We start from the raw sequence: 24,753 nt of genomic DNA, 5'->3' as shown, positions 1-24,753 counted from the left end.
CAATACAAAATAATTGCGAATATTCGGCAAATGCGGAAGGAGCACTCTGATTGGCTCAGAATATTCTTGATATTTTACAATACAAAATAATTGCGAATATTCGGCAAATGCAGAAGGAGCACTCTGATTGGCTCAGAATATTCTTGATATTTTACAATAGAAAATAAAAAGTGTTTTGCATTGGTGGTGATTCTTTACTCTATCCATCTGTCACAGCCGTTTGTCAATCAAACACCTTGAAGATTGAACACGTTCATGCTGCATGCTTTGGACTTTTTTTCACTTCACATATCAAAGACATTTTTATGAAAGATTATTTTTCTATTATTGGGACTATATTTCTTTATATATTTGTTTCACTGTGTATTTCACAAGTTATTTGCGCTTGCTTATTTTATAATTTGCCCACATGTCTTGTCACTAGACATATTTTTTATTCTTGTAGAGCGACTCCATTTTCTGTCTTGTATTAATTTATGTTGTATAACATTTTTGAGTTGCTGCTGTATTCTCCCCTTTTTTAAGGTATGCGCAATTTTTTCCTTCTTACAAAAAATAATAATATCAAACATACAAATATTCATAACATACACATACACAAAGCCCCCCCTTTTGCATCAGAGACAATCAGAGTTCTCCTACCACAGTTATCGAAAATTCGCAATCATTTTCGCATTCGCAATAGCGAAAAATCGCAATTTTTTTTTTTTTTCAATTTGGCAACATAAAAGGATCGCCTCGGCTTAGCTACTCGGCCCAGGGTCTCTAATCATACCAGCAATGCTTTTAGACGTCGATAGGATGTGATCTGTTTTAAAAATCAAATTGAAAAAATGCGAATATTCGGAATTGCGAATATTCACCGCGAAATTCGAAATATAGCGCGATTTCTCGAATATGCTATATTCGAGTCGAATATTCGCAATGCGAATATTCGTGAGCAACACTAATAGGGAACCATTGATTTTGAATAGAGACAGAAACGCCGGATGAGGCTTAACACAGTGTTAATCCTCGTTAAATCGCGTTTAACACCTTTTTCCGGCATCTGATGTTTTTAAAGCTCTAGCGCTGGAGCCTCAGAACGCCCTGGTCCTGTTTTTTTTTTTTTTTTTTTTTTTTGCAGCTTAAAAACGGCTATGCCATTTACAGCTCAAAAACTCCATGGTGGGCATGAGGCCATAGGCTAACATGCAGAGGAGTTTTTAAGCTGCAAAAAAAAACGCTCAGAAAAGCGGCTGTAAAAACGTCCGTGGGCATGAGGCCTTAGACCCGGTTCACACTGGGGCGACTCGTCAGGCGACGCAGCCGCCTGACAAGTCGCGTCCCATTCTAGTGAATAGAACCGTTCTAATAGGAGCGATGCAAGTCGCTACGACTTAGAAAAAGGTTCTTGTACTACTTCGGGGCGACTCGGGGTGACCTACATTGACTTCTATACAGAAGTCATTTTGCAAGTCGCCTTAGATGTCGTCTTCATGTCGCCTGGCCGAGTCGCCCCCGAAGTCGTGCCGCCCCTGTGTGAACCGGCTCTTAGGGTTGTGTTAATTTGACAAATATCACAAAAAACAACATAAAAGTTACAACTTCGTGACAACCGCTAGTAAACTTGGGTAATGAGTCAGCCTGATGGCCATCGCCCATAGCTTGACTCCACTAATAATGCATTATAAGGGTTGACAACTGTTGTATGTTGCGAGGAGTAGTTCTGGCCGGAGGGCCTTGTTGTTCATGATAAAACTATATGGGGGAATAGTAAGGAAAGGGGAAACCAAATCAAATAAAAGGGGGAAGTAACCCAAGTAAGAGCGTAGATGGAGTGAAAGAGGGAAATCAAGAAGGGGGGGGGAAGGATCATAGAGAAGAGAGAGAGAGAGAGAGAGAGAGAGAGAGAGAGAGAGAGAGAGAGAGAGAGCTGCTGGAGAGACACTCGTAGAGAGAGGTAAATGGATAGACACCTCAACCCTCCCTATAGTTAGGCTACGTATTAGGGTGACCCTGTCGTGGTCGAGAGCATAGTCATGAGGGCATCTGAAGCGGAGAAGCGGAGCCAAATGGACCACAACACCTTGTACTTATCAAAGGTGTTGTTGTCTAAAGCCAACATCTCCTCCATTCTCATAATATCCTTCATGGTCGAGACCCATCGTGATAAGGGAGGAGTGGTGGGAGTCTTCCAAAATGATGGAATGAGCTGTCTTGCTGAGGACATAAAAAACGGAGGAGATTCCGTTTCTGTGATGCCATAGACCCAGGGAGGAGGGCAATCTAAATGATCCTTTAGCATATTTTAAAAGCAACTGGTCTTTCCTGAATGAAACCAAAATAAACTTATTTGGTTCAGATGGTGTCAAGCGCGTGCGGCGGCAACCAGGTGAGGAGTACAAAGACAAGCGTGTCTTGCCTACAGTCAAGCATGGTGGTGGGAGTGTCATGGTCTGGGGCTACATCAGTGCTGCCGGTGTCTTGTCGAGCTAGTTCCCCTATCGATATGGTTCCCTGCTTGAGAGCCGAAGCCCATGGAAATCTCCGAAAATTGATCAGCTGTACACGGCGCATGCGCGGCATCCAGGCTCATTTCTTAACATTCCAGTGGACTTGGATGTTAAAAAAAAAAAAGGCCAGGAGGCCGAGCGAGCCGTCCGAGCATGCTTGTAGTAGTCGATGATGTCACCGCGTTCATGCCATTCAAAAGAACGGCGGTTCTTTTGAATCGTACGTGTGTACACTCGGCCGGCAACAAAATATTGCCAGGAATCTCGTCAGGAAAAACTTTTTTTTCCTGATGAGAATCCCGGCCGTGTGTACAGGGCTTAAATCCGTAGGGTTCAATATTGAGTTAACCCACCCTGTGCAGCTATAACAGCTTCAACTCTTCTGGGAAGGCCGTCCACAAGGTTTAGGAGTGTGTCTTTGGGAATGTTTGACCATTCTTCATGTGCGTACAAAGGCAGGCGTCCCAATACCTTTGGCAATATAGTGTATCTGCCGATTTAGCTGTTGGGAGGAAAGTGCGTTTTGAACCTTGAATAATAGTGACAACAGAGCACTCTGACTTTGTACAACCAGGTGCGCACATGGCCTATGAGAGGAGCATTTGCATACCACACACTTCCTTCCCTTTTAAAATACATCAGACATAGGCAAAAACCTGAAATTAGAATCGGTACATTCATTGGAAAAATTACTAATGTCAATCTGTGCATTGTGCTGAGTTTTGCAAACATCCCTTAAATGGGGTCAAAAAGCATGACAGGTCCTCTTAAATGGGGTCAAAAAGCATGACAGGTCCTCTTAAATGGGGTCAAAAAGACCTGATCTCATATTTACGTTAAATGCAATAAAAAAAAAATTCCCTTTTAAGAGCTATAGGCGGAAGTGACGTTTTGACGTCGCTTCCGCCCTGCTATGGTATGGAGACGGGTGGGGGCCATCTTGCCCTAACTCGGTTCCATACCCAGCAACTTGAAGGACCCGATCGCCTCTGCCGCTACTAGGGCTGCGGAAAAAATCGATATGAATCTTGAATCGAGTTGGGAGGTCGAATCGATTCAGATTTTGACCAAATCGATTTTTCCATAGGACCGGCGCTCCGTGGTCTAGGCCGAAGCCGCGGCCTTGACTAAAAAATCCTGCCCGCGTCTCGCCGCGATCCTGGGAAAAGGCCGCGAGGCCAGACGCCACGGACTAGGCCGAAGCCGCAGCCTTTTCCCTGTATCGCGGCGAGCTTCAGGATTTTTTAGGCGAGGCCGCAGCTTCGGTCTAGTCCGCAACCTTTTCCCAGGATCGCGGTGAGCTGCGGGCAAGATTTTTTAGGCGAGGCCGCAGCTTCGGTCTAGTCCGCAACCTTTTCCCAGGATCGCTGCGGGCAGGATTTTTTTAGGCGAGGCCGCAGCTTCGGTCTAGTCCGCAACCTTCTCTCAGGATCGCGGTGAGCTGCGGGCAAGATTTTTTAGGCGAGGCCGCAGCTTCGGTCTAGTCCGCAACCTTCTCCCAGGATCGCGGTGATCTGTGGGCAAGACTTTTTTAGGCGAGGCCGCAGCTTCGGCCTAGTCCGCGGCCTTGTCCCAGGATCGCGGCGGACTAGGCCGAGGCCACGGCCTCACCTAAAAACTCCTGCCTGTAGAAAACTCCTGTCCATCAGAAAAAAAAACGCAAATCTAGTTTTTGTTTTGTTTTTTCAATCGCAAATGGGGCCAAAATCGTCCCAGCTGTAGCTGCTACCGATGGCTTCGGTAAAAGGCGGAGGGCATGGGAGAGTGGCGGAAGGGGGGCCCTCTCCCACCACCGATAATGGTGATCTTGTGGCTAATCCACCGCAGAGACCACCATTATCGGGGACCAGACCGCCGGCTGAAGACGAGGATACCTGCTGCCATAACAGAGATATCCCTCTTCATAGAGAGGACGTATATAGTCGTGCGGCGATCCGGAAGGGTTAACTGCCGCCATGTATACTGTAATTCCAGTTGCGACAATCCTAATTTGAATTTCTCCTGGAAAGCACATTGTCCAAGGGCTTAGGACACACTTTGCATCGGCATTATTTGGATGCCGACAGTGTTTCTGGTAAACAATGGCCTCTTCTGTTCCTCCTTTTCACCTTTAAGCAAGGGGCAGGCAGGATACTTGGCTTCGAAATACAAAGTTAGAGCTGGCTCCACAAATTTCGGTATTTAGGAATTTATAGATGACCGTGAAAAGGTTATTTCATGTAGACCATGCCAAGCATTTTTTATGTGCATCTTTGTGCTTGTTTGCAGATTTTAGATCTCAATACTTCAAAGCTGGTTGAATATTTATTAAAACATTTTCTTACCCTTGTAGAAAAAGTTGTGACGCATTTCAAAAAAGTTATAAATTGATTTGCATTTTTCTGAGTGGAATAATTGCTGGCCATACACTATACGAAAAATCGTCTGAACCCATTTTTGAAAAACGAACATTTGACCGTGAGCGCAAACAATGGTGTAATGACCGATAAATCGTTCAGAGGACATAAATGTATTTATTTTATTTTTTTTACATATACTTATTGCAGACAGTTCGGATGGGAAACACATTAACCTTTCAATTTATCGTTCGTTCGGCAGAAAATGTTCAAACTTGTCCTTCGTTTTTTTTCGGCCCATTAACCACTTGGGATCCGCGCTATGGACGAAAGACGTCCACAGCGCGGCTCTCAAGTTCCGGGTGGACGTCCTGTTGTCGTCATTCCCCGTGCATGCCGCTGGGGGGCGCGCAGTGGGGAAACAACGTGCCTGGCGCATCGCTGGGAAGCCGATGCGTGTGCCTGGCGGCCGCGGTGTCCGCCAGGTACCCGCGATTGGCGGTGACAGCAGGGACGTGGAGCTCTGTGTGTAAACACAGAGCTCCACGTCCTGTCAGGGAGAGAGGAGACCGATCTGTGTCCCTTGTACATAGGGACACAGCATCGGTCCCCTCCCCCAGACAGTCCCCTCCCCCCACACGCGCCTCATCATATATAGCCCCTTCCCCTTGTCCGGACACTTTGATAGACAGACCACCCGTCCCAGGATTGGATAGGAAGAGAGGGGCTATATATGACGAGGCGCAGCGGGGAACACACAGCTATTCAAATGAAAGCTGTATTGTTCCCTGCGCTTATCAACTAGGCGGCGGGGGCTTGACTTTCTCTTGGGGGACATGGCTGCATTTGTGGGGGACATGGCTGCATTTGTGGGAGTCATGGCTGCATTTGGGGACACATTTAAAAAAAAGTATCGGTTTTGGCGAGTACATGAAAAAAAGTATCGGTACTTGTACTCGGTCCTAAAAAAGTGGTATCGGGACAACCCTAAATATAATTATATAATTTTTTTTTTGCTGTGACCCATTGAGGAGATTTGCCTCTGCGTCTTTGTACTCCTCACCTGTTCACCGCCACACACACTTGACACCATCTGAACCAAGTAAGTTTATCTTGGTCTCATCAGACCACAGAACATGGCATGCTTTCTTTTGCATCATCTTTAGAAGAGGCTTCCTTCTGAGACAACAGCCATGCAGACCAATTTGATGCAGTGTGCGGCGTATGGTCTGAGCACTGACAGGCTGACCCCCCAACCCATTCAACCTCTGCAGAAATGCTGGCAGCACTCGTACATCTATTTCCCAAAGACAACCTCTGGATATGACACTGAGCATGTGCACTCAACTTCTTTGGACCATGGCGAGGCCTGTTCTGAGTGGAACCTGCTTTGTTAACCTGCTGTATGGTCTTGGTCCCCGTGCTGAAGCTCAGTTTAGGGGCTTGGCAATCTCCTTGTAGCCTAGGCCATCTTTATGTAGAGAAACAATTCTTTTTTTTTTTTTTTTTTTTTTTTCCAGATCCTCAGAGAGTTCTTTGCCATGAGGTGTCATGTTGAACTTCCAGTGACCAGTATAAGAGAGTGAGAGCGATAACACCAAATTTAACAAGACTGCAGATTCCCTTTAAGTTCATAGGTGCCTTGAAATGACAACAATTCTACCCAAAGATCACCTATGAAATCTATATATCTGCATGTTGCAGGACAATTCATAGACTTTTGAGAACTCGTACTGAATCATTACTTTCTTCCTCGCTTCCCTTTCACATTTACCACTCTGACCTAAATGTTTGCCTTCTCTATATTTGTTCCTCAAAGGAAAGAACAGCCCAAGGATTAGGACATTGACAACGCATAAGTCAAGAGGGTGTGCTTCCCTAACCTGAACTTTGCCTTTGATATGACGGGTTCTGTTCTATGTGGCCTTTAATATGATGGGCTCTGTTTTTTGAGGCATTTAATATGATGGACTTTGTTCTATGTGAACTTTGACATGATAAGCTTTGTTCTTTGAGGATGTTCATATGATGAGCTCTGCTCAATGAGGCTGTTGATGTGACAAGCTCTGTTCTACTGTATATATGGCTATCGATATTATGGGCTTTGATTCACGTGGTCCTTGATGAGACGGCTCAGTTCTGTGTGGCCATTGATGAAATGGTCCCTGTTCTGTGTGGCCTTCCATATGACAGGCTCTGTTTTACGTGGTTATTGATTATGAAGCCCATTGTATGTGGCCATTGATGGGATGCTTTTGCTGTGACAGACTTTGTTTTACGTGGCCATTGATGCGATGGGCTAAGTTCTATGTGGTCTTAGATTTGACTCTCCCTGTTCTATGTGGCCTTTGATATGATGGACTCTGTTCTATGTGGTTTGTCGATATGACGGGCTATCTTTGATATAATGGGCTCTGTACTATGTAACCATTAATATTCTCCATTGATATGACTGTCTGTTCTATGTAGCCATTGAAATTATGGGCTTTGTTCTATGTGGCCATTGATATGATGGGCTTTGTTCTATGTGGTCATTGATATGCTGGGCTTTGTTCTATGTGGTCATTGATATGCTGGGCTTTGTTCTATGTGGTCATTGATATGATGGTCCATGTTCTGTGGCCATTGATATGATGGGCTCTGGTCTATGTGGCCATCGATATGACTGTCTCTGTTCTATGTGGCTTGTCGCTATGACGGGATCTCTTCTATGTGATCTTTGATATAATGAGCTCTGTTCTATGTAACCATTAATATTACTTCTCCATTGACATGATGGGCTCTGTTCTATGTGGCCTTTGATATGATGGGCTTTGTTCTATGTGGTCATTGATATAACATTCCCTGGTCTATGTGTCCTTTGATATGATAGTCCATGTTCTATGTGGCCATTGATATGACTGTCTCTGTTCTATGTGGACATTGATATGATGGGCTTTGTTCCATGTGGCCATTGATATGATGGTCCATGTTCTGTGGCCATTGATATGACGGGCTCTGTTCTTTGTGGCCATTGATATGATGGGCTTTGTTCTATGTGGCCATTGATATGATGGGCTCTGTTCTATGTGACCATTGATATGACTGTCTCTGTTCTATGTGGCCATTGATATGATGGGCTTAGTTCTAAGTGGCCTTTGATATGATGGGCTTTGTTCTATGTGGCCATTGATATGATGGTCCATGTTCTGTGGCCATTGATATGACGTGCTCTGTTCTATGTGGCCATTGATATGATGGGCTCTGGTGTATGTGGCCATTGATATGATGGGCTCTGTTCTATGTGGCCTTTGATATGACTGTCTCTGTTCTATGTGGCTTGTCGCTATGACGGGCTCTCTTCTATGTGATCTTTGATATAATAAGCTCTGTTCTATGTAACCATTAATATTACTTCTGCATTTACATGATGAGCTCTTTTCTACGTGGCCATTGATATGATGGGCTTTGTTCTACGTGGCCATTGATATGATGGGCTCTGTTCTATGTAACCATTAATATTATTTCTCTTTTCTTTGTGGCCTTTGATCTGACCAGCTCTGTTATATGTGTCCTTTGATATAACAGGCTCTGTTGTATGTAGCGATTGATATTATGAGTTCTACAGTATTCTACGTGGCCATTGACCTGATGGGCTTGGTTCTTTCTGGCCATTGTTTATTATGGGCTCTGTACTTTGCGGCTTTTGATATGATGGCTTTTGTTCTATATGCCATCCACTAATGCTGGGCTGCAGATGGGAGCTTACAGCAGCTTTAGTGTGTGTGTGTGTGTGTGTGTGTATATGTGTATATGTATATATGTGTGTGTGTGTGTGTGTGTGTGTGTGTGTGTGTGTGTGTATATATATATATATATATATATATATATATATATATATATATATATATATATATATATATATATATATATATATATATATATATATATATATATATATATATATATATATATATATATTATACAAATTTATTTATATTTACACAGACACACACACACACACACTTGCATTTAGCACTATTGCTGCGAGCTCTTGATGCTTATAAAGTGAGGGCTAGATCCTGTAATTATTGGCTTTTACGGATCAGAAATGACTGCCTGTTTGTCACTTGTTGTAGAGAAACTATTTCAAGCCCCAGAATTGGGCATATAAGGAGAAACGGCTTTGTTGAGGAACATCGATGTCTGTCATTTCTGGCTTTCATTAGCTGCGAACGCCAGACCGCGGTTCCCAGCGAGGTAGTCTGACATCACTGGTAAATACTCTGGCCGCCTCTGTTGTTTGCTTGGGCTTTGCATGAGCCTGATTGAAAAGGGAGCTCGGGTTAATGAATTTTTTCCTTCTATATTTAGAACAATGTTCTGTAGGTTCTTTTAGTAATCGGACAGTCGGGATTTTTCTCTTACCTGCCCTTGTGAGCAGAGGGATGCAAGGTTGCTATGGCAACAGGAGGCTTTTATATGTAAAAAAAAAAAAAATCCTAAGAGACATCAAGGCTCACGTAGAAAGTGTCTGGAGGAAGAAAGAGTTTGTGTTGCCCACGGCAATCAGTTGTGTGTTCTCTTTGATGGTTATGCAGAAGGAGATGTTGATTGGTGGCTGTGGATAAGAAGACGTGGCCTTCCTTCATATTCATACATGAGGCTGTACAAGGGTTATGGCAAGTATGCATTTGGCAATTTTCTGTGAACTACACAACATGTTTCCCATGTGTAATGGAGATTAAGGGGGTGTTTGTAGTCCAAACCAGGAGAGCAACCTAGGGTGACAACGTTCCTCTGCCGCAAATACAGTGCAAGGAATGAGCATTGGACAGGAAAGTGTCTTACTGGCAGAATAAGCAGGTTAACCACTTAAAGCGGAGGTTCCGCCAATTTTTTTATTTTTTTTTAAAGCCAGCAGTTACAAATACTGCAGCTGCTGACCTTTAAAAAATGGACACTTACCTGTCCAGCGCGCCCGCGATGTTGTCAGCCGAGGACGAGCAATTGCTCGTCCCTCGGCTGCACCCGCCACCATCCGCGGTTAGGGAATCTGGAAGTGAAGCGTTGCGGCTTCACAGCCCGGTTCCCTACTGCTTATGGTCCCCGCTCTCTACCCGCAGCCCCCCGCTGTGTTTCCCAGAAGACAGCGGGGGGCTGCGGGTAGAGGCATGTCTGCCAAAGTACCATATTCCCGGAAGTGGGTACAAATACCTGTCTTGGACAGGTATCTGCACCCCCCTCCCCCTCAAAGGTGCCAAATGTGACACCGGAGGGGGGGATGGTTCCGAAAAGCGGAAGCTCAATTTTTGGGTGGAGCTCCGCTTTAAAGCGGATGTCCGCCCCCCCCTACAAAAAAATTTAAGTCAGCAGCTACAAATACTGCACCTGCTGACTTTTAATACATGGACACTTACCTGTTCAGGGCGCCCGCGATGTTGGCACCGCAGCCGATCTTCGCCATGCCGATAAGGGAACCTTTCGGCTTCACGCCCGGTTCCCCTGTGCCGCGCATTCCAATTGGTCTGGCAGCAGAAAAGGAGGAGCGACGTACCTCGCCACGGAGAGAGGTCTGATGGACGTGGGAAGGGGACCTGTCAAAAACAAGTCCCCACCCCCTGTAACGTGGGTGGGGACATGGCCCATGAAACCCAGAATCTTTTGAAGGATGTGGGGTACTCCTGTGTCAGCTTCACCAATGACTCTTATGTCTAGGGTCATCCTATGTCCACTAGGGTCATAGGATCTCGGATTACATGAGATGGGACAGTAATGATTCATGTATTGCAGGATATCTTGAAATATTACAGGTGGTTAATTCTGACCCCAACAGGTCAATAGCAGAGTGACTCATTCATGTGGGGACACACAGACTGTTGAGGTGCTAATTAAGTCTACCTGGCTGTAATGATAAAAGCTTGCTGTGTTTGCATTCTATTGTCTATTGTGTTAATTAAGTCTGGCTCCTAAGATATTTCATGGTGGTATGCTAACTAACCCTGTATCCTTCCAGTTCACTATGATGTGCCACTTTGTGTTGGTCCATCACATAAAATTCCAATAAAATAAATTTACGTTTTTTGTTGTAACATGACAAAATGTGAAACATTTTAAGGGGTATGAATACTTTTTCAAGGCAACGTATGGTTGACATAAAGCACAACTCTATGTATAATGGAAACTCTACTTAAAGGGACACTAAAGGTACATGTTTTTTTACCTTAATGCATTAAGGTGAAAAAACATCCGACAATACCGCCCCCCCCCCCCCCCCCCCCCCCCGGTTTACTTGAGCCCGTTCACCTGCGACGCTCGCCCCCGACGTCCTCTTCGCCACTCAGCCTGGTCGTTGATTGGCTAGAGTGAATGGATTGAAAGCAGCACAGCCATTGGCTCGCGCTGCTGTCCATCACATCCAATGACATAGCACGCCATGCGAGCTCGTTCGCATGAAGGTGGAAAGTTCTTGCGGGCAGGACCAGAGACAGCCGCCGAGGGACCCCAGAAGACGTGTATCGGGGCCACTCTGTGCAAAACGAGCTGCACAGTGGGAGGCAAGTATAACATGTTTGTTATTTTTGATTGCCTCTGTAGGAGAGCTGCATCCTGCTGCATTGTGTACTTCACCTCCTGTAGATGATTTCTTTTTAGCTGACCACACCTGCACAGTGAGTCCCCATAGATATGTATGGGGCCATATCAGGAGTAACTAAAGTATTGCTGACCTGGAAACTAGATTAAACAAACGTATACATTGGCTGGTGTTTGATATCTGCAGTGTCCCGCCCACTCCCGACATCACGCTGAATTCTGACAGCTGGTCTCCGCATTCAGTTACATATAGTGTAACTGAAACTGACAAATTGCCTCCATGTGAAACCTGCCAGTGCCAATTGGTGCCACTTGCCAGTGCCAACCAGTGACACCTGCCAGTGCCAATCAGTGCCACCTGCCAAAAAAAGAAAAAACGGCTTAAAATATTGGCCGCAAAAATCAGCATCATATATCGGCCAGAGAAAAGCCCATATCGGTCGAACTCTACTTATAAAGCCCAGAAAAGCTCTGGCAGAGGCAGGATTCAGACTCTAGAAGTAGTAGTTCTCAACCTTTTTGAGACCAAGGCCCAGTAAATTCTTCCAAAATGTTCCATGCCCAAACAGTAAAGAATAAAGTTTATACTCCTACAAGAAAACTATGAAAATGCAAAACATGCATTGAAAGGCTCTTGATGGGACTGGGTGTCACTGTGGGGTTGCGGTATGGGGGCTGTTGAGTGGATTAGCGGACTTGGTGGCCATGTTTCTGGAGGGGTCTGGGAAAACAGTGTTGGAAATTGGGGGCACTATGGAGGACTGGAGGCTCTTCAGCAGGCTGGGGGGGGGGGCAGTGTGGAAGGCTGGGCGGCAATGTGAACTCAATGGTTTGTGAAAGGAGTCAATATGAGTTCCGAAACGCGTCACAATAGCAACCAGCCCGCCCTAGGTGCTGACTTTTAAAAAATGGACACTTACCTGTCCAGCACGCCCGTGATGTCGTCAGCCGAGCAATCGCTCGTCCCTCGGATGATGCCGCCGACATCCTTGGTGAGGGAATCGGGAAGTAAAGAGTTGCTGCTTTACTGCCTGGTTCCCTACTGCGCATGCGCGATTTGCGTGGCGCATTGTAACTGGTCCCCGCTCTCTCCTGGGAACAGTGTGTTTTCCAGAAGACAGCGGGGGGGGGGGCGTACAGGAAGTGGCGTGACTCCGACGGGAGCCTATGCCCGGAAGTGGGTAACGGTTCCCTACTGTTTTATGAGCGAGTAGCTCGCTGCGCCGTTACTGGTCCCCGCTCTCTCCCAGGAACAGTGTGTTCCCCAGAAGACAGCGGGGAGCTGCGGGTAGAGGCGTGTCTGCCAAAGTACCATATTCCCGCAATTGGGTGCAAATACCTGTCTTAGACAGGTATCTGAACCCCCCCCCTCCCCCTGAAAGGTGACAAATGTGACACCGGAGGGGGGGAGAGTTCCGAAAACCGGAAGTTCAATTTTTGGGTGGAACTCCACTTTAAGGCATCTGGCTGGAGGCATGGCAGAGGGAAAGCTGCGGGCTGGCAGTGGGCCCACGGCCTGGTAATTGAGAATCACTGCTGTAGGGAAAGCTGTATCCTCAAAGATTAGGAGCCTCAGCTTATAGTGTAATGCAGCCTTACTGTATGAGGAGAAAGCACGGAAAAGTTAAAAAAAAAAAAAAAACGGGTAACCCTTCTAGCTGTTTATTTAAAAAAAAAAAAATATGTTTTATTTTTTTTTACAGCAATTTCCCTTTTAACTGTGTTGTTGTTGTACATTTTTGTTCTGTGATAAGGGAGGTTGTGAATCAACATGTAAAACGCAACACCTTCCTGAAACCAGCAACCTCAATATGTGTAAATTTCCTTTTCACAGGTTTATGAACCACAGAGCCCCGGCCAACAGCCGCTACAAACCGACGTGCTACGAACATGCCGCCAACTGCTACACACATGCAGTAAGTACATTCCTGTATTTCTACTTCTTTTATTTTTTATTTTGTTTATGATTTCTACTATATTTTATTAAAGGGGTTGTAAAGGTAAAAAAAAAATTCCCTAAATGGCTTCCTTTACCTTAGTGCAGTCCTCCTTCACTTACCTCATCCTTCCATTTTGATTTTAAATGTCCTTATTTCTTCTGAGAAATCCTCACTTCCTGTTCTTCTGTCTGTAACTCCACACAGTAATGCAAGGCTTTCTCCCTGGTGTGGAGTGTCGTGCTCGCCCCCTCCCTTGTGGAAAAAACGAATGGCTAGATTCAGGTAGGGCGGCCCATCTTTCAGGCGGCGTATCGTATCGTATTTACGATACGCTGCCGTAAGTCAGAGAGGCAAGTGCTGTATTCACAAAGAACTTGCCTCCTAAGTTACGGCGGCGTAGCGTAAATGGGGCCGGCGTAAGCGCGCCTAATTCAAATGTGGATGAGGGGGGCGTGTTTTATGTAAATGATTGGTGACCGACGTGATTGAAGTTTTTTACGAACGGCGCATGCGCCGTCCGTGTACATATCCCAGTGTGCATTGCTCCAAGGTACGCCGCAAGGACGTATTGGTTTCGACGTGAACGTAAATTACGTCCAGCCCCATTCACGGACGACTTACGCAAACAACGTAAAAATTTCAAATTTCGACGCGGGAAGGACGGCCATACTTAACATTGACTAGGCCAGCTATTTGTTTGACTAACTTTACTCTGGAAAAAGCCGTACGTAAACGACGTAAAAAAAATGCGCCGGGCGCACATACGTTTCTGAATCGGCGTATCTAGTCATTTACATATTCTATGCCGAACTCAACGGAAGCGCCACCTAGCGGCCAGCGTAAATATGCACCCTAAGATACGACGGCGTAGGAGACTTGCGCCGCTCGTATCTTAGCCTAATTTAAGCGTATCTGGTTTCCAGAATACGCTTAAATTTACGACGGCGTAGATTCAGAGTTACGTCGGCGTATCTACTGATACGCCGGCGTAAAGCTATCTGAATCCAGCTAAAAGCCTGCCCAACTGTCTTGGCCATTAAGAGCATTTCAGTGGCCATAAAGCAAGATTAAACTCCAAAAAAAAAAGTGTATGGTCAACTAAACATTAAAGCGGAGGTCCGCCAATTATTTTTTTTTTTTTAAGTCGGCAGCTACAAATACTGCAGCTTCTGACTTTTGAAATAAGGACACTTACTTGTCCAGGGCGCCCGCGATGTCGGCACCCGAGGCAGACCCGCTCCTCGGTCCTCAGATGCTGCCACCGCCTTGTGGCTTCACTTCTTGGCTTTCTACTGCGCATGCGAATGGTCTCTGCTGTCTTCTGGGACTCGTGTGTCTCCCTGAAGACAGCGGGGGGGGACGGGGGACGAGTGGCGTAGATACCTGCAGACACCCTAGGGAATAAAATGGCGCTCGTTGAAACTTTTTATCTCGCACGGTATGTTCGCAACAATTTTTCAAACGTGTGTTTTTTTGGGGGGGAAAAAAACTGTTTCATTAATTAAAAAATAAACAGTAAAGTTAGCCAAGTTATTTTTGTATAATGTGAAAGATGAAGTTACGCCGAGTGAATAGATACCGAACATGTCACGTTTAAAAATTGCGCACACTCATGGAATGGCACCAAACTTCGGTACTTAGAAATCTTCATAGGCGACGTTTTACATTTTTACAGGTTACCAGTTTAGAGTTCTAGTGCTAGAATTGGAGCTTGTGCTCCAAAGCACGTGGCGATACCTCTGTGGTTTGAATGCCGTTTACATATGTGGGCAGGACTTGAGTGTGCTTTCGCTTCTTAGCACCAGCTACCGGGAACAGGGGCATTAAAAAAATATATATATTTTTATTTTACTTTTATTTTTAAAAGAAAAAGTGTAAAAAAAAGAAAAAAACATTTTTGATCACTTTTATTCCTATTACAAGGAATGTAAAAATCCCTTGTAATAGGAATGGTTAGTGACAGGTCCTCTTTATGGAGAGATGCGTCTCTCCTACAGGCTGGAAAGCATATAATTGAGAAAAAAATCACGATCTCATGCTGACAGCCGCGATTGTGGCTTTGTTTAAATCCGCGGCCCGGACGTGACGTCATAACGTTGCGCACGGCCTCCGACGGTCAAAGAGTTGACTGGTGACCATCTGGTCACCGGAAATCTCTATGGTCGTCATCCAGGGCTTCTGGAAGAATGGTCAAACATTCCCATAGACACCCTCCTAAACCTTGTGGACAGCCTCCCCAGAAGAGATGAAGCTGTTATAGCTGCAGAGGGTGGGCCAACTCAATATTGAACCCTACGGACTAAGACTGGGATGCCATTAAAGTTCATGTGCGTGTAAAGGCAGGGGTACCAATACTTTTGGTGATATAGTGTATGCTGATCTAGGTGGTGTATGTCCCAACCTCCACACGCATGCCCCTTAACGCTTTTTTAATTGAAGATATTTGCAGTGGCCCGGATTCAAGAAGCAATTGCGCCTGTGTAACCATAGGTTACACAGCGCAATTGCTTACTTGCCCCGGCGTTACGAATGCTCCTGATTCAGGAACATCGTAACGCCGACTGCAGCCTAAAATCTGTGTGGCATAAGGCTCTTATGCCACGCATATCTTAGGCTGCATTCTAGCGATGACCGCTAGGGGGCGCTCCCATTGTGCTCTGCGTATAGTATGCAAATTGCATACTAACACCGATTCACAATGTTGCGCGAGCCCTGCGTACGCAATTTACGTCGTTTCCGTACGGCGTGTTTAGCGTAAGGCTGCCCCTTCTAATAGCAGGGGCAGCCAATGCTAAAGTATACCCGCCGTTCCCGCGTCGCGACGTTCGATTTTTACGTAATTTGCGTAAGTGATTCGTGAATGGCGCTGGACGCCATTCACGTTCACTTTGAAGCAATTACGTCCTTGCGACGTCATTTGCCGCAATGCACGTCGGGAAAGTTTCCCGACGGAGCATGCGCTCTATGCTCGGCGCGGGAGCGCGCCTAATTTAAATGATTCCCGCCTCCTACGGGATCATTTACATTAGGCGCCCTTACGCAGGGCAAGTTTACACAGCGCACACGCAATTTATGGAGCTACTGCTCCATGAATCGCGGGTAGCGCAGTAAATTTGCGGGGGCGCAGGGCAAAAACGCTGCCCTGCGCCTCCGCAAATAAGGGGCAATTCTACCTGAATCCGGGCCAGTGTTTGTTGGATTTTATTATTAGCCGGTTACTGTTTCGGTTGTAGTTCAGCGTTACACAAAAGCGCCTCGCATTTGCTAAAGAACACGTTCACCTTTAACACACAAGTACTTGGGTAAGTCTCTAGTTAAAAATGTCCGTCTCACAAGGTTGTTTTTTTTTTTTACTTCTGGTATGGCGCAGAGCCAAGCGTCTCCCCGCAGCCGAGTGCAAGTAAAACTTCACGAGAAACTTACGAGAAAGCACAAAGAAAACACATCACGCTACCGCTGGCAAGCCTGCAATTTAAAAAAAACTGCTATCGGTCGCAGTATCTTCAGGTATTTCTGTTATATAGCGCTCGCGACCCCCTCCTGAGCTCCGTGACCGCGCCCGTGGGACCCGATCGCCGCCGGTGTCCCGCGATCGGATCGCAGACCTGAAGAAGAACGGGGAGAGAGAAGTGTAGAGTCTCCTCGTGCTTCCTAGTCAGACTGTCACCGCTCCCTGTCATACGGAACGATGATCAGTGATGTGTCACACCAGGCCATGCCCCCCCTACAGTAAGAATCACTCACTAGGGCACACTAAACCCCTACAGCGCTACCTCGTTTTTAACCCCTTCACTGCCAGTGTAATTTTCACAGTAATCAGTGCATTTTTTTTAGCACCGATGGCTGTAAAAATGACAATGGTCCCAAAAATGTGTCAAAAGTGTCCGATGTGTCCGCCATAAAGTCGCAGTCACCATAATAATTGCAGATCGCCGCCATTGCTAGTAAAAAATAAAATTATTAATAAAAATGCCATAAAACTATCCCCTATTTCGTAGATGCTATAACTTTTGGGTCCCAAAAATGTGTCAAAAGTGTCCGATGTGTCCGCCATAAAGTCGCAGTCACCATAATAATTGCAGATCGCCGCCATTACTAGTAAAAAATAAAATTATTAATAAAAATGCCATAAAACTATCCCCTATTTCGTAGATGCTATAACTTTTGGGTCCCAAAAATGTGTCAAAAGTGTCCGATGTGTCCGCCATAATGTCGCAGTCACGATCGCCACCATTAATAGTAAAAAAAAAATAAAACCATTATAACTTTTGCGCAAACCGATCAATAAACGCTTATTGCTATTTTTTTTACCAAAAATACGTATCGGCCTAAACTGAGGGGGAAAAAAATAGTTTTTATATATTTTTGGGGGATATTTATTACAGCAAAAAGTTAAAAATATTCATTTTTTTCAAAATTGTCGCTCTATTTTTGTTTACAGCGCAAAAAAACAAAAAACCGCAGAGGTGATCAAATACCACCAAAAGAAAACTCTATTTGTGGGGAAAAAAGGACGCCAATTTTGTTTGGGAGCCACGTCGCACGACCGCGCAGTTGTCAGTTAAAGCGACGCATTGCCGAATCGCAAAAACTGTCCGGGTCCTTTAGCTGCCATAAGGTGCGGGTCTTAAGTGGTTAAAAGGAATCGGTTAACTATTATGGGCCATATTCTCAAACAAGTTACGCCGGTGTATCTACTGATACACCGGCGTAAATCGAATTTCCCGCCGGCGTATCATTGTTTTGTATTCACAAAACAAGATACGCCGGATTTAGGCTAAGATCCGACATGTGTAAGTCACTTACACTGTCGGATCCTAAATGTGATTCGCCGCCAGCCGCTAGGTGGCGTTTACGTTCAGGTCTCATTTGTTTATGCAAATGAGCCTGATACGCCGATTCCCGAACTAAATTGCGTCGCGTAACCGTCGCTTACGTCGTTTGCGCAAGCGTAAGGTTATCCCTGCTATATGAGGAGTAACCTTACGCCAGTCCCACGTATGCCATGTTAAGTATGGCGTCGGGTCCGCGTCGTCTTTTCCCGTCGGGTACGTCGTTTTACTAAGTCGTTCTTGAATATGACTTTACGTCAATGACGCACACGTCGGCGTCATTGACATTTTCCGTCGAGAACTGGAGCATGCGCACTGGGCTATTTTAAGTTCGGCGCATGCGCAGTTCGAACGGCACGGGGGCGCGCTTAATTTAAATACAAGCCGCCCCCTTGGATATACGCGGGGATACGCCGGGCCAATTACACTACGCCGCCCCAAACTACGGAGCAAGTGTTTGGGGAATACAACACTTGCTCCTGTAAGTTTGGACGGCGTAGTGTAAATAGCTTACGCGACGCCGCCGCAGAAACTACAAGAATCTGGCCCTCTGTCTCTATACCCTGTAAACAGTCATTTCAGCAATTTTTTTTATTTGTTTACAACTCCTTTAAGTTGACAACCACTCTGCTTTATAGGATTCTGTTGCTCTGCAGGGATCACGGATTTCTAAGCATTTGGTCACATGACGGTTGCTATAGAAACCGTCAATATTTTTGTACTACTCTCGTCGTTTATCCCTTTTAGGAAGGAGGTCGTATTCCATAAGAGGGTCACTTTGAGTGGGAAATAAAAAGCAATCGACCATTAAATGCTCCGAGTGTTTTTCGTGAAAGATGATTTTTTTTTTTTTTTCGATGTTTATTGCTTTTCCTTTTGGCGTCAGCATTGCGAAACGACTGTAAAGTGGTCACACCGCAGAGAGAGAACATTGGCGAGAAATCCTCGGTGTTGTTGCTGAAAGGTCCCTCCTGGGGAGCTCAGCGGAGTAAATAATTAAAGACGAGTCGGCGGCGTCATTCCATTCATTTGGGGAACGTCCCCTCCCCCCATTAGGAAGGAGGGGGTCACGTCTGGGGGGGGTCGCGTCTGGGGGGGGTCGCGTCTGGGGGGGGTCGCGTCTGGGGGGGGTCGCGTCTGGGGGGGTCACGTCTGGGGGGGTCACGTCTGGGGGGGGTCACGTCTGGGGGGGGGTCACGTCTGGGGGGTCACGTCTGGGTAGATCTTCTATGTTCCCTATTTGGATCATCCGATTCCCCAGATTGTAGAATTGTTGAGTATTAGACGGCGATTCACCCGGCATCTTCATTCATAGCGCCGTGTGCCAAGGGGCATGAGAGGGAACCCGTGTGGACTGCAGAGGATTGTGTGTGTTTACTGACGGGACTGAATCCAGTGCACTGTGCGCCAATCCCTTCACGGCCGTATTTTGCAGCACCATGCAATACTGAAAGTAATAATGGGGTACTATTCTTTCCACTGACACCAATGATGGGGCACTATTCTTTCCACTGACGCCAATGATGGGGCACTATTCTTTCCACTGACGCCAATGATGGGGCACTATTCCTTCCACTGACACCAATGATGGGGCACGATTCCTGCCACTGACACCAATGATGGGGCACGATTCCTGCCACTGACACCAATGATGGGGCACGATTCCTTCCACTGACACCAATGATGGGGCACTACTCTTTCCACTGACACCAATGATGGGGCACTATTCTTTCCACTGACTCCAACAACAGGGAACATGGAACTAATGATATGGAACTATTCCTCCCAGTGATACCAACAATAAGACATTGTTCTTCCAACTGATACCAATGAAGGGCACTATTCTTCCCACTGATACCAATGATGGGGCACTATTCCTCCCACTGACACCAATGATGGGGCACTATTCTTTCCTCTGATACCAATGATGGGGCACTATTCCACTGATACAAATGATGGGACACTATTCCACTGATACCAATGATGGGGCACATTTCCTTCCACTGATGCCAATGCTGGGGCTTTATTCCTCCCACCGATACCAAGGATGGGGCACTACTCCTTACACTGATGCCAATGATGGGGCACTATTATTTTCCCTGATACCAATGATGGGGCACTATTCCTCCCACTGATACCAATTATGGGGCACCATTCCTCCCACTAATGCCAATGATACCAATGATGGGGTACTATTACTCCCACTGATTGCAACGATGAGACACTATTCCTCCCACTGATGCCAATGATGGGGCACTATTAATTCCACTGATGCCAATGTTGGGGCACTATTAATTGCACTGATACTAAGGGGGAACTATTCCTCCTCCTACTGACCACGAAGCCTGAGGCATTGTTTATTCCCACTGTTTTCTCCTCCCCCCCCCCCCCCACAATCTGCCCCCCCCCCCCATAAGTCTGAATCTGGCTCTTTGTTTACAAAGCTGGCTCCTCCTGATCTATGGGGATTGTACAATGTGAATGTCTGGGCAGCTCACAGCCTGGGCACTGCTTATGGGCACTGCTTATGGGCACTGCTCATGTGCTTGCTGTGCGGTGCATGAAGGTTCTCCTCCATCGGTAAGCTGTATGATGAAATCTGACTCGCTCTGTGTTCCCGTAGCGCAGGGTTTGCTCGGTGTAGATGTGACGACATCTCTATAATGTGTGATTCAGACTCTTTCTTACATGGCATGGGAAAGCCTTGGGTGTCTCTCTAATCCTCGAAGACAGACAATGAAATACAATGTGGTGACGCAACGTCTGCGCCCCTCCCATGTGTTTCACGTCCCCTTCTGCGTCACCAATGCAAAGTCACGCTTGTAGACAAGACAGGTTCCAGGTGAAGGCTTTGTCTGTAAAACCTTGTTACTGGGCTGGATCTAGGGGTCGCCACGCCAAGCCAAACCCAAACACTTTACCTGAAGGGGGAACGTGGCTGTGGACTGTGATGTAAAGGGGAACTCTGATGCAAGGGGGTTCCTGCTCACCAAAGCCCCCCCTTAGATCAGGGTTCCCAGCATCCCCCCCCTTAGATCAGGGTTCCCAGCATCCCCCCTCCCCTAGATCAGAGTTCCCAGCATCCCTCCTCCCCTAGATCAGAGTTCCCAGCATCCCCCCCTCCCCTAGATCAGAGTTCCCAGCATCCCCCCCTCCCCTAGATCAGAGTTCCCAGCATCCCCCCCTCCCCTAGATCAGAGTTCCCAGCATCCCTCCTCCCCTAGATCAGAGTTCCCAGCATCCCCCCTCCCCTAGATCAGAGTTCCCAGCATCCCCCCTCCCCTAGATCAGAGTTCCCAGCATCCCCCCCTCCCCTAGATCAGAGTTCCCAGCATCCCCCCTCCCCTAGATCAGAGTTCCCAGCATCCCCCCTCCCCTAGATCAGAGTTCCCAGCATCCCCCCCCCCCTAGATCAGAGTTCCCAGCACCCCCCCTCCCCTAGATCAGAGTTCCCAGCATCCCCCCTCCCCTAGATCAGAGTTCCCAGCATCCCCCCTCCCCTAGATCAGAGTTCCCAGCATCCCCCCTCCCCTAGATCGGGGTTCCCAGCATCCCCCCCCTTAAATCGGGGTTCCCAGCATCCCCCCCTTACATCAGAGTCTGCAGAGCACCCCTTCTATATGAGCCCCCCTTACCTTAGTGTACTCCCTTGCTCGGAGGTAGGAGAGAGAATGGAGGGAGAGGGGAGACTTCACTCACCCGAGGATGGAGGCTCAGGCATTGGCGCCTTTTAATCCATGTATCTGCCAGCTTGTTGGGATTCAAATTTCCCACCCACGCATTCCCTTTTCTGCGTCACAGAATGCCAAGGAGTGGAGTATTGGCGGGCAGACACAGAGGGGTAGGGGCAGGAAGAGGAGGAGCAGATCAAGCCCTCTCCTCTCCCCTTCATGAGGGGGGGGACAAGGACTTTACTGGCTTAGCTTAGACAACTGCAGCCAGCCCTATGGACAGTTGGCAAACCTGTTTTTTTTTTGTTTTTTTTTCCAAAGCCGGGCACCCCTTCCATAGACTCCCATGTTAAACAGTCATTTCTCCGGTGCCTTTGGGGGCCCAGTACCGGCCGGTTGTAGGTCCCCTGGACCCAGAACTAGGCACACATGTAGCCCCTTTTCTCCTCTACAAGTTGTCGTCTGGGGTACCTACAGGCGGGGAGCACCAATTTTTCAAAGCTTCCATAGACTCCCATGTTAAACATCAGTCGAGGCATGGGCACAGTGAGGCATGGGCACAGCGAGGCATGCAGATGGACACCCTAGGCTTATACTCGAGTCAATAAGTTTTCCCATTTTTTGGTGAAAAATCAGCAGAGATCGTGGGCTTTGCTGTTGGCAGAGCTATTGGTTTACTCAAAAAGTGTAAAAAAAAAATAATTCAGATTTATTAATTCCGTACGTTTTATAAATGGACACACTGGGGTAGATTCAGTAACATCTGCGCTTTTTTTTACGTAGGCGCATGGCCCCGTTTTTGCCCTGCGCCCATGCAAATTTTCTGCGCTACCCGCGATTCATGGAGCAGTAGCTCCGTAAATTGCGTGTGCGCTCTGGCAAAATGCCCGGCGTAAGCGCGTGCAATTTAAATGATCCCGTAGGGGGCGGGAAATCATTCAAATTAGGCGCGTTCCCGCGGCGATCGTAGAGCGCATGCTCCGTCGGGAAACTTTCCCGACGTGCATTGCGGCAAATGACGTCGCAAGGACGTCATTTGCTTCAAAGTGAACGTGAATGGCGTCCAGCGCCATTCACGAATCCCTTACGCAAACTACGTAAAATTAAAATTTTGCGACGCGGGAGCGACGGGTATACGTAACATTGGCTGCCCCTGCTAATAGCAGGGGCAGCCTTGCGCGAAAACCGCCGTACGCAAACTGCGTACGCAGGGCTCGCGTAACGTTGTGAATCGGCTTTAGTATGCAATTTGCATACTATACGCTGAGCACAACGGGAACGCCACCTAGCGGCCATCGCAAGAATGCAGCCTAAGATATGCGGGCATAAGAGCCTTATGCCACGCATATCTTAGGCTCAGGTCGGCATAACGAGGTTCCTGAATCAGGAGCATTCGTTACGCCGGCGCAAGTAAGCAATTGCGCTGCGTAACGATGTTTTGTATCCGGCTGACGATGAAAATACTCCAGATCCTAATCATTGCCAACAGATGAGAGATCAGCTGTTATCTGATTTGACGGGCAGAGGGTCAGGAAGGGGACATGTGGCAATAGACGGAGACAGAGATTATTGAATAATGTGGCGCTGTGCGCACAAACGTGTTTTCTCCACAATTCTTTTGTCCTGATTTCGCAGGGAATAACAACAGGCTTACTCCAATGTGTCAATTCATCAGGTATAAAAGGCTCCTGCACAGCTCTCCATGAACTCATTCAAAAAGTCTAACGGGTCCGGGTGTTTTAACTCTCTTACTGCCAGAGCCGGGGTTTTTTTTTGCACATTTGTTTAACCCCTTGCCTCCCAAGACAATTCTGATACTTCTCTCCTACATGTAAAAATCATTATTTTTTCCTAGAGAATTACTCAGAATCCCCAGTATATATGTTTTTTTTTTGTTTTGTTTTTTAGTAGAGACCCTAGGACAGGGGTCGGCAACCTTTTTACACTTAAGGGCCGGAATCAATGTATGTGAATGCATGGAGGGCCACGTTCACCTGCTAATAAAGATAAGGAGGTACAGAGGTGGCTGTGGACGGGGGAGGTACAGAGGTGGACGGGGGAGGTACAGAGGTGGACGGGGGAGGTACAGAGGTGCTTCACTAATGCAAAGCCTGGGGGGGGGGGTGGTACAGAGGTGGCTGTGGACAGGCGGGGTACAGAGGTGGCTGTGGACGGGGGAGGTACAGAGGTGGCTGTGGACGGGGGAGGTACAGAGGTGGCTGTGGACGGGGGAGGTACAGAGGTGGACGGGGGAGGTACAGAGGTGGACGGGGGAGGTACAGAGGTGGACGGGGGAGGTACAGAGGTGGACAGGGGAGGTACAGAGGTGGACGGGGGAGGAACAGAGGTGGACGGGGGAGGTACAGAGGTGCTTCACTAATACAAAGCCGGGGGGGGGCACAGAGTTGGCTGTGGACAGGCGGGGTACAGAGGTGGGCTGTGGACGGGGGAGGTACAGAGGTGGGCTGTGGACGGGGGAGGTACAGAGGTGGGCTGTGGACGGGGGAGGTACAGAGGTGGGCTGTGGACGGGGGAGGTACAGAGGTGGGCTGTGGACGGGGGAGGTACAGAGGTGGGCTGTGGACGGGGGAGGTACAGAGGTGGGCTGTGGACGGGGGAGGTACAGAGGTGGCCGTGGACGGGGGGGGAGGTACAGAGGTGGCCGTGGACGGGGGGGTACAGAGGTGGCCGGGGGAGGTACAGAGGTGGCCGTGGACGGGGTACAGAGGTGGCTGTGGACGGGGTGGGGGGGGTACAGAGGTGGCTATGGATGGGGGAGGTACAGAGGTGGCTGTGGACAGGGGGCGATATAAGGGATGGGACAAGCAAGCACACCCGCCCCCTTCTGAACCATAATAGGGGGGATAGGTGCTTTGGGGGGGGGGGGGGTAGGCACTGTTTATCTA

General features: G+C 47.4%; 1 protein-coding gene across 2 annotated transcripts in view; it reads left to right on the top strand.

Annotated features, from left to right (window-relative positions):
* Nucleotides 1-24,753, top strand: part of MMD (monocyte to macrophage differentiation associated) — a 58,864-nt gene that overhangs the window by 19,433 nt on the left and 14,678 nt on the right. For both annotated transcript variants that reach the window (XM_040330684.1, XM_040330686.1), the window contains exon 2: nt 13,239-13,320. In XM_040330684.1, coding sequence (XP_040186618.1) covers nt 13,239-13,320 — 82 coding nt within the window. The remainder of the gene's footprint in view (nt 1-13,238; nt 13,321-24,753) is intronic.

The sequence above is a fragment of the Rana temporaria genome, chromosome 12, assembly GCF_905171775.1.
Source record: "Rana temporaria chromosome 12, aRanTem1.1, whole genome shotgun sequence".
Taxonomy (NCBI): domain Eukaryota; kingdom Metazoa; phylum Chordata; class Amphibia; order Anura; family Ranidae; genus Rana; species Rana temporaria.
This window is presented reverse-complemented; position numbering and strand designations above follow the sequence as displayed.